Source organism: Vanellus vanellus (genome assembly GCF_965231255.1).
Source record: "Vanellus vanellus genome assembly, chromosome: 10".
NCBI classification, from domain to species: domain Eukaryota; kingdom Metazoa; phylum Chordata; class Aves; order Charadriiformes; family Charadriidae; genus Vanellus; species Vanellus vanellus.
The window spans coordinates 22401070-22415423 of NC_138915.1; the positions used below are offsets into that span (position 1 = coordinate 22401070).

General features: G+C 56.9%; 1 protein-coding gene across 1 annotated transcript in view; it reads left to right on the forward strand.

Annotated features, from left to right (window-relative positions):
* Nucleotides 1-7303: 7303 nt before the first annotated feature.
* The window catches only part of GPC4 (glypican 4), a gene marked incomplete at both ends in the record, with an annotated part of 70845 nt that continues 63794 nt past the window's right edge, over nucleotides 7304-14354 (forward strand). Inside the window, one exon of the mRNA XM_082488169.1 lies at nucleotides 7304-7670. Within this exon, the coding sequence (XP_082344295.1) occupies nucleotides 7304-7670 (367 nt within the window). The remainder of the gene's footprint in view (nucleotides 7671-14354) is intronic.

A 14354-nucleotide genomic window follows, 5' to 3' on the forward strand; every position in this document is an offset into this window, starting at 1 on the left:
AAGAATGCTAGGCACCAGTACAGGTTAGGGGCGGACCTGCTGGGAAGTAGCTCGGAGGAGAAGGATCTGGGGGTTGTGGTAGACAGTAAATTATCCATGGCCCAGCAATGTGCCCTTGTCGCCAAAAAGGCCAATGGAATCCTGGGCTGCATAGGGAAGAGTGTGGCCAGTAGGTTGAGGGAGGTCATTCTCCTCCTCTACTCTGCACTGGTGAGGCCACAACTGGAATACTGTGTCCAGTTTTGGGCTCCCCAGTTCAAGAGGGACAGGGAACTGCTGGAGCGAGTCCAGCGAAGGGCAACTAAGATGATTAAGGGCTTGGAGCATCTCCCTTATGAGGAAAGGCTGAGAGCACTGGGACTCTGTAGCCTGGAGAAGAGAAGGCTGAGGGGAGACCTTATTATGGCGTACGGGTATCTAAAGGGTGGGCTGAAGGAGGATGGAGCCAGGCTCTTTTCAATGGTTCCCAGTGACAGGACAAGGGGCAGTGGGCACAAGTTACAACACAGGAAGTTCCGTTCAAATACACGGAAACACTTCTTTACGGTTCAGGTGACAGAGCACTGCACAGGCTGCCCAGGGAGGGGGGGGAGTCCCCTTCTCTGGGGATTTTCAAGTCCCGCCTGGATGCAGTCCTGAGTGATGTGCTCTGGGCAATCCTGCTTTGGCAGGGGAGTTGGGCTGGATGATCTCTAGAGGTCCCTTCCAACTCTGAAAATTCCGTGATTCTGTGATTATTTTATTGATAATGAAGCCATGTACAGAACAGGACTAGGACAAGTCCCGCTCAGAGCCCGTGCTCCCCCTGCTCTCTTGCTGACCCTCAGCCCGGGTGATATCAAAGGCGTTAGCCGCTTCTGCTCGCCGCCGCTAACGAAATCCTCAGAGGTGCTGCCGCACAACCCTGCTGTAACGAGGCAGATGTCTACAAACGAAGCGCTCGCTGGATCGGTGCCCGGGTAGACGCGCTTTGAGGGGAACGAAAGGCCCTAAGGTGAAGCGCTGGGTGCAGTAGTGAGGATCTCTGGAGCTCCCCCTGGCAAGCTTTCCCTCATCTTTCCAGGTCCGAAGAAATCAACTTTGCCCTCTCTGCTGACCGTCACGGTGCAGCTCCATCCCTGGACTGGCACACACCAGTGCTGCCGGTGGAAACCAACCTCCCACCCAGAGGGAGCAAATGCCATCGGCGGCGGTGCCCGCTGGTAGAGGGGACCGGGACGGTCTTGCTGACAACCGCAGAGCACCGGGCTCCTTCTTCCCAGGGCACCGGGGAGCTCAGGTAAGACATAGATATTACTCATTTTTAAGCAGTGCCAACTGGCTGGGGTTAGCTGCTGCTCGGAACGTGCGTCTCCCCTTCTCGCCCCTTTTCATGCCAGGAGATCTCTCGTTTCCATGGCAGATCTCCCCTTTCCATGGCAGACCTCCCCTTTCCATGGCAGATCTCCCCTTTCCATGGCAGATCTCCCCTTTCCATGGCAGATTATTTCCTGCTGCTCCAGATGGCACTTGGGGTCATTCTCCTCTGCTGGGACCGAGTCCACATGGCCAATGGGGCCACCAACAGTGACCAGGGCCTTCTCCATCCGTGCCGTGCTGGCCATACGTGCCGAGAGCTCTGGGCTCCACCGAGAGCAGGGTACGTTTTCTCCACGTACAGGAGGTAGGAGAAAATAAATATCAGGCTTGAATCGTGGCCAGGGAGGTTTAGGTCAGCCATTAAGAGATGTTTCTGTGCCATAAGATCCCAAGTCGGTAGCTGGGACAGGCTGTGCAGTCTCCATCGAGGAGGGATTTTTGAGACTGGAGAGGGAAGGGACAGCTTGAGGTCGGTCCTACCAGGCCGGAGAAGGAGGCATCAGGGATCTGAAGCTTTTTCCGGTCCTAATCTCTGCAGCTCCGGGGTTTTGTGAAGCCTCAGCTGGGTGATGTGCTTCTCTGTGCACTGGGAGCCTGCGCGATTAACGGGTGAGACGAACCCGAGCGGGCAGGTTGGAGTGCCTGGGCCGGCTGTGCCACCGCTCACAGCACCCACTAAACAACTCTTAAAAGGAGGAAAAAAGAAAAAAAAAAACAAAAAGCAGCCCAGGTGGTGATGCCTGCTGTAAATATAGCCTAGAGCACCTGGGGGAGGGCTGAGCTCTGGGGAAGGGTTGGAAATGCAAGAATGACTTGTGGGCTTGTTTCTGCTGTCATCCCCGAATTCATAGAATCATAGAATGGTTTGGGTTGGAAGGGACCTTAAAGACCATCCAGTCCCACCCCCTGCCCTGGGCAGGGCCACCTCCCCCCAGCCCAGGTTGCTCCAAGCCCCGTCCAACCTGGCCTTGAACACCTCCAGGGATGGGGCAGCCACAGCTTCTCGGGGCACCCTGCGCCGGGGGCTCACCGCCCGCACAGCCGAGAATTTCTTCCGAATGATTAATCTAAACCTACCCCCTTCCAGTTTGAAGCCATTCCCCCTCATCCTATCACTACGTGCCCTTCATCTTCTCCCCTGCCCTCCAACCACGCTCCCCCTCCCGCCACCCCGCTCCGTGCGCTCTCACCACCCCCCCCCCTTCACGTCGACAAGCAGATTATGCGAGCGTGGAGGGAGAATTAAACGTCACGGCTGTAATTCACACTGAAAAAGGCCTGTGTGAGGCAGACGCGGGGTCCCGTCCTGCCACCCACCTCCTCGGTGGCAGCCAGACACATTGGGACACCGACACAGGCGCGGGACATAGGGCCACCCGGGGCGGGGAGCATTGGGGACATGTCCCCGGGGATGCTGAGCTGCGGGAAAGGCTGTGGGTGAGCCGGCGTGGAGCCGGGATGCCAGCCCAGCCGCCAGCATCGGTCCGGTGACCCACGTAGTGGCCATTGGGGAGACGCAGCCCGGGGACCCTCTTTGTGCCCCCGCGGTGGGGGAGCGGGGAGGAGATGAAGCCGTGGCCAGCTCTGGAGCGGCGGTGACTGACGTCCGCTTGCCGGGAATCTGTTGGGGAATATTTTTATCCGCTGGGTGTGAGCGCGCTACGCGTCAGAGCCATCTGCCGCACAGTCATTTTTGGGAGAGCTGGGAAGAACGGGCACGAAAAATCTGTGAAAGTCAGTGCATTCCTGCACCCTTCAACGCTGCGTGTCCCCAAGTGTCCTCCCCGCGGTGTCCGGGGACAGAGCTGGGATGACTTCTTGTCCTGCTGGGGGGGAGAGATGAGCTCTCGCATTCCCTAAAATGGAGACAGTCTTGAGCTTGGCACCGCGCTGCGAGCCGGTTCGGACGCGGGAGGCTGAGAGAAACCCTCGCAGCAGCTTCCTTGCACACCCAGCCTGTCCCCCCCACCCTTAGCCGGTTCCCCGCTGCCCTCTTAGCATCTTCCCATCGGTTTGCACTGCTTCGGGAAGTGAGCGCTGCCACGGCAAAGCCCGGCCGGCGTCACCCCCCTCTGCAAAAGGCGATGAGGAGCCCACCCACCCCTTACCCCGCAGCCGAACTCGAGGTTTCTGCTCGCTGGACGGGGTGAAGGAGCCCTAGGATAAAAATAAGTGATAAAAATAAATGGAGACATCAGCCCGTGCCGAAGCGCCGGATCCGCTTGCCCTAAAATATCCGGTCGTTGACATTCGAAACCCAGATTCAGAGCTTCATTTTGCAACGAGCAGAATCCCCCCTCCATCCCGGTGACAGATGCACACACATCCCCCCCCCCCCCCCCGAATTTGTGGTATTTGGGGTTTTATCAAAGGAGGCTGTTTCCACTTGTGCCTCCCTCCTTCTGGCCCGACTGCTCCGCCGCAGGAGAGGGAACGCGCCTGGTTGGGGTTTACGATGCGCCGTCTCCTGCTGATGCGCTGGAGCTGGGAAGACACGTTGGTCCAGTTCCCTTTCAACACTTTCTAACCTCCCTGTGGCCCAGGCTTTCCTGCCCCAGCGTAGGATTTAATCACCCTTAATGCTAGCCAGCCCAGGGATTGCATTCAGCCAGATTTTCCTCAAGGGCTACATCTGAAATCTTTCTCCGAGTACAACCCCCCGGTAAAATCCCCGACAGATGACTTGGGAACACCGCGGGGCTGCGGCAGATCTCCGGTCAGGACCGGAATTAAATCGAAGTGAAATTTTAAGCCCTCGTCGGACCCCAGCGGGGATTTTCGGATGTAATCGGTGCCGCTGCCGGGCTTGGGGTTCCTCTCTGCTGCCAGGATTTGTCAGTGCTAGAGGACTGCCCCGCTCCCGCCAACCTGAAGCTTAAAATCGATCTGGTGAATCCCACGCGGGTGGGAATTACTTGCATTGATTTTTAGCCTAAGCCGGTACATCGCCAACGTGGATGCGGTCGATGCCGGGAAGATTCACGCTGATTTAACCTCACCCCCCGTGAAGGGTTAGTGCCAATGCCTCTAGAGCAGAGTCAAAGTGGTTTTAATTAAACCGACATAACTTTGTTGTGCGGAGGAAGGCTTGGGCAGGCGGAGGTCTGTGCGGGAGAGGAGAGGCGGCACACCGGGGGAAGGTGAAGAGAAACATGGCAGGAGCTGGATCTCCTCTGGTTTCTCCTTCCCTACCCTTCCTTCTCGCCGAAAGGCTGGCGGGGCTGCAGTTTTTTCCACCGAATGAGATGACAGAGATTGGAAATGCCAAGTTGCGCGAGGCCCGTGGCGTACGCTGTAAGAGGCTCAGCGCGGACGCAACGCGGGTGATATCACCTTGTCTCCCATCTCCTGCGGGTCCACGCCGCAGCCGGCTCTGCCCAGCCCAGGGGCGCCCACCCCGACGGTGGGGACACGTTGAGCATCCCCCCCCTCCAATAGCAGAGGAGGCTCGCAGGTGGTTTTGGGAGCGGGCAGAGCCAAAACTCAGCTCTCTGCGCAGGTAGGGGAGATGGGGACACCGGCCCCAGCACCAGGGAGCATCCCGTGCCACTGGGACAAGCTTCGAGGTATCTTCTAGGGCTGGGAAAGAAACGCTGAGTCTGGGGGCAGAAATAACTCACGGGGAGAGAGGAGAGTTTGGGGGGAGGTGGGAAGTCAGAAGTTTTTTTGCCCTGAAAAACAACTTCAGCGTCTTTTCGTCTTTCTGAAACTAACCCGCAAGTTTTCCCTTCTGCTTTTCTCCGTCTTTTTCTCCTGGGAAAGGGAGAGAAGTGGGGAAGGCGAATCGCTCGAGCGGTTTGGGGTGAGGGGGCTGGGGGAGGTTCTGCCAGATGTGAGAAAACACTGGAGAAGGGAAAAAACTCAGAGAAAAAAATTCCTTTTTGAGAGAGGCTACTTTCCTGTTCCTTAAAAAAAAAGAGTTTTTCTTGAAAAATTTCAGGCAGTCCCATTGTTTTGCTGCAGCCTTTGATTTAACTACTTGATCAAGTATTCGACAAAACCCTCCGTGTTTTTCAGGAGGTTTCTTAAATCCTGCCGAGGTATGGGATTATGAGAAACAACAAATGGCAAGCTGTCTCTAACCCCGCAGACTTTCTCACTCTCGTTTTCTCTCTCACTTTGGAATAAAAAATGCAGTGCTCCCTGCTGAGTTCTCTTTAAAATTCACATTGTCTCTTCAAATAAAGGCTGGGAGGGTGAGGTAGTGCTTTGAAAACCAGAACTCAGTCATACATTGCAGGGCCAGATCCTAGAGGATTATTCTCTCTCAGGACACTTTATAACTTCATGAGAACTTCTGGCCTGGCTTGTCTCACCAGCTCGGCGTGAGCGGCCCCGGCGGATGGCAGGGTGGCTGAGACCCCTACCCCCCCCCCGCTTCATCCCCTTTCCAGCACGATGGCTGGATTTGTCCCCCTGGAGGGTTTTTAACGCATGATAAAGCAAACTCCAGCTTTGCCCCTAGGGATGGCTTGGCCCGTTTCCCATGGCGCAGGCAGGGGATGCTCCCCGCATCCCCGCCGGAGGGACAGCCGCACCACAGCAGGAGCATCTCTGTCGCAGCTGGCCCAAGCCGGGCTGCGGTAACCCGGCTTTCCACCGCTTTTGGGGTAATTCCTCCACTGCAGCAGCCTGGGCTGCCCCGAGGCTGCAGTGAGCTGCCGGTGTCACCGCTGGAAAGCTCAGAGCTGCATGAGCATCTTGTTCCCACGAGAAGTGCTTGGCAGGGGGAAGCGTGGCCGCGCTCTGCTGCTGGCGCGCTCTCGCTGGGAAAATGAATAGAGGGTCTTTAGAGAGGGTCTTTTCCTCCTGTTCCGCAGACAAAAGCTTGAGAGCAAGGGGGTGAACCTGGCAACTTCCTCCGCTGCTGTTTCAGTCTGTCCTTCCCCAACGTGGCAATGAGAGAAATGAGCGTAATAAAGGAGCAGGATGAAATGCAAACTGCTGCACATTATTTTATTTTATTTTTTTTAAAAATGATGCCATTACACTGTCATGGGGCAACAGAAAGACAGCACTGGGCACAGACATGGGGATGCCGCAGCAGGACGGAGCTGCCTGCTCAGCATCCACACCCGGGACACACGGACACCAAGGCCTCACTGTGCCAGACAGGGAGTGGGGTCTCCTGAAGCAGACACTTTAAGTGACAGTGAAATAATTATGTTATTCTTGCAATAGTATTTCCCTGAGTTTCATTAAACAGAATCGCAAGCAGCGATGGTTGGGCGTAAATCCCTGGTTTTAGGGTTTAGTGGGGCTCGTTTAGGCACGTGTCTGCGTGCAGGGCTGGCGTGTGAAGGAGGACGAGCGGCCGGAGCGTTTTGGTGTCTGTGGGTCTGAGACCTCTGTCCTGCCAAACGCTTGGAAACAGTGAAAAAAAAAACAAAACAAAACAAAACCCCGTGGGTTTGGAGGAGTCGTTCATACACATAGTTCAAACCGGTCACAGCGACGCCAAAACTCATCAGCGTAGTGAACGCACTAAACCCGCAGCGGCGCTGCCCCGTCCGCCCCCGCGGTGAGCGCCGCCCCCGGCCCGGTCCGCTCTGAGCCCCGTCGGGGAACCTCTCCCGCCCTCCGCGGGGGGGGGGGGAGGGGGCGCGGATGCCCGACGGGAACCCCCCGCGCCCGTGGGATGCTCCTACCCGGCTCCGGGGCTGGGAGGCTCCGAGGTGGTGCGGGTCGGGAGGACCCGGGGGCGGCGGGCCCAGCCCGGGGGGAGGCGGGGGGGGGGGGGGAGGGGGCTGTGGCGGACCGGGGGGACGGGCGGAGGGAGGAGGGCGGTCTCCGCTCCGCCTCGTTGGGCGGGCGGATCGCAGCTCCTGATTTTCCCCGGGGGCTGCAGAGGCTTGTCCCGGCCCTGCGCGGTCCTGCTTGGCTACCGCCCGCCCTCTCCGCCTCCTTCCCTCCCGCCCTCCTCCTCCTCCTCCTCCACCACCCCATGTGCTTCCTGCCGGGCCAAGTTTCCAGAGCGCCGCCGCACGCCGGGCCAGCGGAGCGGAGGAGCCGCGGCGGCGGAGCGGGGCGGACGGCAGCGGGCGCGGCTCCCCGTCGGCGCGGCGGGGCAGGCTCGGCGGAGGGCCGGCTCCGGCCTCCGGCCCTTCTGGCCCGGCCCCGGCGGCCCCTGCCCGCCCGCACCATGCCCCGGCGGCGCGGCTGCCTGCCGCCTTTCCTCTGCACGTTGGCCGCCCTCAGCCTGCCGCTGCTGCTGGCCGCCGAGCCCCGCGCCAAAAGTTGCTCCGAAGTGCGGAGGCTCTACGCCGCCAAAGGCTTCAGCCAGAGCGAAGCGCCCAGCCACGAGATCAGCGGTGAGTCGCCATCGCCGCCGCCTTTGTGCGCGCTCCCCCCGCACCGGATCCCCCCTCTCCGTACAGCCGCCGCGCTGCCCGGCTCGGGGCTCCCCGCAGCTCGTCTGGGGGCTCCCCGCAGCGCGGCTCGGCGTTCCCGGGCTCCTGGCTGGGGGCTTTCCCGGAGCTCGGCTCGGGGCTCCCGCCTCGGCCCCTCGGAGCTCGTCTGGGGGCCCGCCGGAGCTCGGCTCGGGGCTCCCGCCTCGGCCCCTCGGAGCTCGTCTGGGGGCCCGCCGGAGCTCGGCTCGGGGCTCCCGCCTCGGCCCCTCGGAGCTCGTCTGGGGGCTCCCCGGGCTCTGGCCTGGGGGCTCCCGCCTCGGCTCCCCGGAGCTCGGCTCGGGACTCTCGTCCGGGGCCTCCCCGGAGCTCAGATGGGGGCTCCTGGCTGGGAGCTCTTTGACTGGGGGCTCCCGGGTTCTAGTTTGGGGGCTCTCCGGAGCTCGTCTGGAGGCTCCTGGCTCGGGGCTCTCGGCGGGGGGCTCCCCGGAGCTCGGCTCGGGGCTCCGGGGCTGTTGCCTGGGTGCTCCCGCCCCGGCTCCCCGGGAGCTCGGCACTCTCGTCTGAGGCGGCGCCCGGGAGCTCGGATGGGGGCTCCCGCCTCGGTTCCCCGGAGCTGGGACGGGGGCTCCCCGAAGCCCGGCTGGTGTCTCCGTCCCCGTGTGTCCCCCCCCCACCCCCGGGGCGGCGGGCGGCCCCGCGCCTGTTGCCGACTCCGCTCCCCGGGGCGCCTTCCCCCGCCCTCCCCCCCCCGCCCCGGCCCGGGCCGCCCCAGGTGCCGCTCTCCCGGCGGGGAGACGGAGAAACGGTGCCTCTTATTTTCTCTTTTTTTTTCCTCTCTCTTTTTCTTTCTTTCTTTCTTTCTTCCCTCCACCTTCGTCCCGAGGTACCGGCGCATCCCGGGGCCGGGGACCGCTGGCAGCCGGTAGCGGTAGGAAATGGTAGCTAATGTGCTCACACCCAAAACATTTTATTCTTTTTTTTGTTTCATCCTTCGTCTCCCTCCCAGGGCCGCTGCTTTTATTTCCCCTTCTGAATGACCTACTGGACCGCATTCTCCGCGGAACAAAGGAAGTGCCTTTTTAGCTGGAATCCTCGGAGACCACCAAGGACTCGGGCTCCCGCACTGCAATTCCGCACTACTTTCAACAATAACAAAAATGCATGACTGAATGGCTCAAAAATGTGGAGTGTTAGAGGCATTCATTTCGGTCTAGGACACTGTCACAACACAGACAGACCCCAAGTAAATACCTTTAGAGGGCCGGGGTAGACGCTGGGGGTAATCTTTACCGTTGGTGTGCCCTCCAGATATGCATACATTATCCTTTTCACTGGCAAAACTAAAATGATTTCGGTCGGTGGCGCTTTTATATTGTCAGACTAATGATATGCGTTTAGCCTACATCTGTTTGAATGAAATTGCGGGCCCGTTCGCTTCTCCAAGAAATATTTTAATGAGAAACGTCTGACTGGTTGCAGTTGAAATACTCTCTCTCCCCTTCGCCCTCCCTGCTTCGTAAAACGGGTCTGTGATAATTAGGCTCGGATTTGATTTGAGTCCTGCCCTCATCGGTGTAGGGTCAGGACGTGAGCAGCCGTCCTCGTAGGTCTGGTATGGCGAAGGTTTGACCTAATCCTTATTTTATGTATTGTTGTTAAAGATGACTTGGTGAGCTTTGGGGGATGTCGGGAGTAGGTCACGCTGACACCATTTGGGGCTCTGAAGCTGTTGTCAGTTTGACCTGGTGCTTTTGAAATGGGGGGTGGTCAGAGAAATGCGCTGGGCAAGGTAAGATTTCTTTTTTTTTTTTTTTTTTGACAAAAGAAGGACTTTCTGCAACAACACGCTGAAAACTTTGGCTGGGCTGCGTCGCAGTTTCAGGGGCGCGGGGGAAAAGCAACAGGTCTTGCAAAGTTACATCTTAAATCTCATCCTGCTCTGCGGGGTGTGTCGGAGAGGACGGTGGAAATCTGTGTTGTGTACAGCCTTAAAGTGCGGTGCACTGAAAATTAAACCTCGAGTGGTGTGTTACACCTGGTGCAGTTTCGCGCTCCCCCTGCAAATTCACGTGGTTTTGGCATGTGTTGTGTTGAGAGGCTCCGGATCCCCTCTCTCGCCGCTCGGCAGGCGTACACAGGTGATAACTGCTCGTCCCACCGCCGGTTTTTAACGTTCTGCTTTCAACAGCTTCACCTGCCGGTGCCTTTGTGGGCTCAGCCCCGGGAACTGGTGAGTTTGGGTGGGAAACGCCGCCCCGATAACGCTGGAGGTCTGACGCCGGGGCGGAAGGTCCCACGGTGTGTATTGCATCACGAAAAAAATGAGTCACTTGCCAAAGCTTTGATTTCAGTCGGTGTTTCAGGTGATAGCGGTGTGTTTTCCTTCAGGTGGGAAGGTGAATTGGTAAAGCGGTGGCCTGGGAGCCTGGCTAATGGGCGAGAAGGAGATAAAGGTGTATGGGAAAGCGCCGTGTGTTTGGACGAGTATCCCATTGGGGTGGTGATGGTGGAAACTGGTGATTTGTGCTTGGTAGCACCTCTCTGCTCACCAAACTGTGGTGGAGAGCAGGTTGGAGAGGGTTCAATGGGCTGTGATGCCGATGGGGTAATGTAAGAAACAAGGTTATTACTGGCATGAACTCAAGTCTCAAGTCCAAGTTAACTTTTTTGTACCGGATTGCTGGATTGTGCTTTATTCTCCTGTTCTCTTACAGAATTGCTTTAGATCACAGTGCACAGACAGCAACTTCCTAGCACCTTTCCAAAAAAGGTGTCCTAAAATCTGCGGCAAATCATTTTCTGTAAGCGCGGTGAGTTCTTTACTGTCAAAGTGGGGATTACTGATCCTACAAAATGTTGGCCTTGAATTGTGGAAGTGAAGCAGCCAGGCAGCGTGGGCAGATGTGCTCCCCCCCTGGGCTGCGTGATGGTGAGCGAGACTCATCCTCACCGGGTGGGCACAGGAGTCCCTCGGGGCTTAGGATCACCTCGTGTGGACTTTTTTGCCACGTTTATCTTCTCCTGGAGCAGTAGGTGTGTGCAACTCCTTCTTTTTCTTTCCAGATAGGGCCCATTCCAGCAATCGTTCTATCTGTATCCTTGCTGTTTCAGTCATGTTAAATTGCTTGTCCCTGATTACCTAGGAGTTCAATTTAGTATTTGTTTAGACCAGGTTTAGGATGTAATTAGAATGTGCATAAACAGCAGGTTCTATCTTGCTGAAGTACATAAGTGCACAGCTGGTCAACTCATTGCTTGCTTGATAAGAGGTGTATAACGTGTCATTTGTAGCGTGGAACATAAAGAAATTGCTTCCTTTTATGTGAACTTGGTGTTAGAGGTATCAAGACAGACTGCCGCTAGAAATGTGCGTGGGAAGACCTCGTAAGTCGTGGCCCTTTGGTGCTGCCCTGTACCCGAGTGATCTTTAGTAGGTTCTGCACCGCTAGCCCTGGGATGTACGTGTTGCAGAGCGCGTGGCGGTGATGGTATGCGATCTTGCTGCCGTTGCTGGAGAGAACGGCGTCAGCGTAGAGCTCGTGTAGACGGCTGCTTTGTGAAACTTGACTTTTGGTGGGGTACAGAGAGCAGGTGGTGTGGACTTCCTTCTCAGGAAGGTCTCGGTCTTATGGTCTGTAGCTGCTGGCTTTGTTCAAACGCTACCCGGAATGTATCGTTCCTTATTGAATCCACGTGTCTCTGGGTGATGGAGCAAAACTCCCTGGAGTGACCATCTGGGAGGGTTGGTCTGGTGGGGCTGCAGAACGAAACGCGAAGGGAGCCGGTGTTGGTGGCATCTGGGGACCCACGCTAGGTGGCTGTGATTTAAAACCAAAAAAAAAACAAACAAACAAAAAAAACCAAACAAACAAACAAAAAAAAAAAAAAAAAAAAAAAAAACAAAAAAACCCACCCCAATGTTTCTTTCAAGAGGCTCCTTCTTGCCTTGGGCACCAAATGGATGGAAATTCCTTCCTTTTTCTGCGAAGTGGAAGAAATAGGTGTTTCTTTTCTTGGATTGAAGGAGGGGGCAGGGGGATAATAAAAAAAATCTTGCCTGTTGGTGGAAAGTCTTATCAGTTAAGCTTTGAGTTTGCTGGAGAAGTGTAATGATGCCGTCCCTCGGCGGCACGGCTGTGCTGCGTCCCTGGTGGCCCGGAGGCAGGTGGGAGTGGGGGATGCCCTGTCGGGGGGCACGGAGTGAGGCTGGAGCCTGCCTGCGCAGGGTGTGGGGTGCAAGCCCTGCTCCCTCCTCGCTCTCAGCGAGGATGCTGGATGTGATCTTTGCCTCTATTTTAACCAAATTAAGGGCATAGCTGCGTTTATTTGTCAGGAGCGATGGAGGGCGGTTCTTTCCCTGAGGCAGGGGAAATCGCTTGGGTTTTGGGCTCGTGGCATCTTGCCCAGGGGTGCCCTGGTGTCCCGCTGCTCACTCATCCCTGGCTCATTCTGGGTACCGATGCGTTGCCTGGGTGTTGCCACCCTGCTCCATCAGGAAGGCTGCTTTATGTACAAAATTCAAAGGACGCTCCCCCCCCCCCCCAGTTTTTCATGTGCTTCTCTTCCACGTAACTTCTTCCAACTGAGAAATGGTTTCTGGGTCTCGACCAGGACTGGGTTGCTCGTGCCTTCTGGCATCGCCGAGCCTGCTGCAGTGCACGGCTCCTGGGCTCCTTGGGGTATGAGAAGCACCAGATCATACCTGATCCTCCTCACCATCCGTTTGACGGTGTGGAGCTAGCTGGCTACCAGCTGTAGCTGTTGGCGATGCCTCCTGGCCAGCGAAGGCAGGGGTCCTTGGTGGGACGGGTGGTTTCTCCTGCCCCGCGCACATTAATGGAGCAGTTGCCTGAGCACCCGTGGGTGGGGGGGTGACCGCCGGAGAACGTCCTCACGGCACACGCAAGTGCCGGCATGGAAAAATAAATGAGAGAATCGCTTGAAGTATTTTTAGCTCCTTCTAATGTCATTTAGCAACTGGAAACAGCGGGAAGGGGGAGCCGGCAGTGGGCAAGTCGCCCGCAGGCCACCGGCGTGCACTCTGGTGGCTGGCGCTGGTGGCCGGGTGGCTCGGCGAGCGTTGGCGAGAGCTGGTGGTGGCCCCTGGCTAACTCAGGGCTGCGGCCGCCGCTCGCCGGGGACTCTGCTTTCTCTCTGTACATGTGCAGTGCAGGGTTTTTGTTGGTTTCTTTTTTTTTTTTTTTTTTTTTTTGGGCTGTGGCAACGCGCCGCGTCCCGGCAGCCGGCAGCGTGAAGCATGTGGTTAGCAGCAACTGCTTGCCGTGGTCCGGGCTGAGTGGGAGTATCGTTTTCCTTGGCACACACTTCACAGAAAGTTCTGTTTTTTCTGCCAGAATAAGCAGTCATTACATTCCATACAATTCATAGTCAAATTATTATCTATTGTTAAAATTGCCTTAATTATCAGATGTTTCCTTAGACATGTAGCTGTTTTTTAAGAGGCTGAATAGAAGTGTGTACATTGTGCAGGAGGCTTGAGCTGCACAATGTTTTCAGTACTGTTTTGTAGTTTCAGGGAGATTTTCTGTGGCTTTCGTATGTCAACAGACTTTTTATTCTCGCTGAAATGGCAGCGGAGCGGGGCCGGCGCGGTGGCGAGGCGCTGGCTTTGCCTCGGGTCTCTGCCTCTCCTCTCTGCCGCGGTGCTTATCCTCGATACCTGCGGGGGCCAAGGAAATTCGGGCTGAGGCATCGCCGCTGTGTGCGAGCAATAGGTGTGGGATGGGAGAAGGTCCTGGACAAACATCTTCTGGCTGGGAGGTGCAGATAGCATCTGCCCGGCAGGGCTGGGACCTCTGTCAGGAGGCTGGAAGGGTCCCGGGTTAGTTGGAGGGGTGATGTCCCATGGTCTTAGTGTGCTCCGTGGTGTTGGCCGGTGGCTCGCGCAGTGGGGCGCCAACCCTGGCTGTGCCCTGGAGCCCACGTGGGTGAAGGGCTTCTCGAGAGGTGTTGGACGTGTGGCTCTCACCTCCCATCCCTTCCACGCATAGCTGTTCCTCCGATGAGCAGAGTGCTCACCGCGGCACTGCTATGGATGTGCACATGTGTGTCGAGTTGCAAGGGCTCAATCCTTCCTATCTCCCTCCTGGTCTCATCCCCAAACCACAGGATGGAGCATCAGAATTGTCCCGTCTGCTCTGAATCTTCTGCCTCCTCCCAGAAGAGGAGTGACCTTCTCGGACTGATTCCTTGCTTTTATTCTTCCATTTTTTTGTGGTGGTGTTTGTGTGGTTTTTTTGTTGTTGTTTTTTTTTTTTTTTTTTTTTTTTTTGAGGGGGGGAGGGCAAGGAAATTCTAGTTAGCCAAAGAGGTCAGGGTGTGCATCTCCTCCGCCGGGGCTGCGAGCGGGCTGCCAGCTCTGGTCTCCGGGGCAATAACCTCCTCGCATTCCTCACATTCCTCCTGCTTTCTCTTTCTTTGGAGATTATGAAGATAACTTCCTTCTCCCATTGCTAAGCGATGCGAGGGCCCGGGAAAACTCTTAAATTTCCCCCTCGCTCCCTAAATTACCTCCTGTGCTCCAAGATGCCCTGTGGCAAACCCTCTGGTGCCCTGGAAGGGGCAGTTCACAGGTCTCTGGGATTTGTGCATCCCGGGAAGAAAGCTGCTGCTTGTGTTATTCTT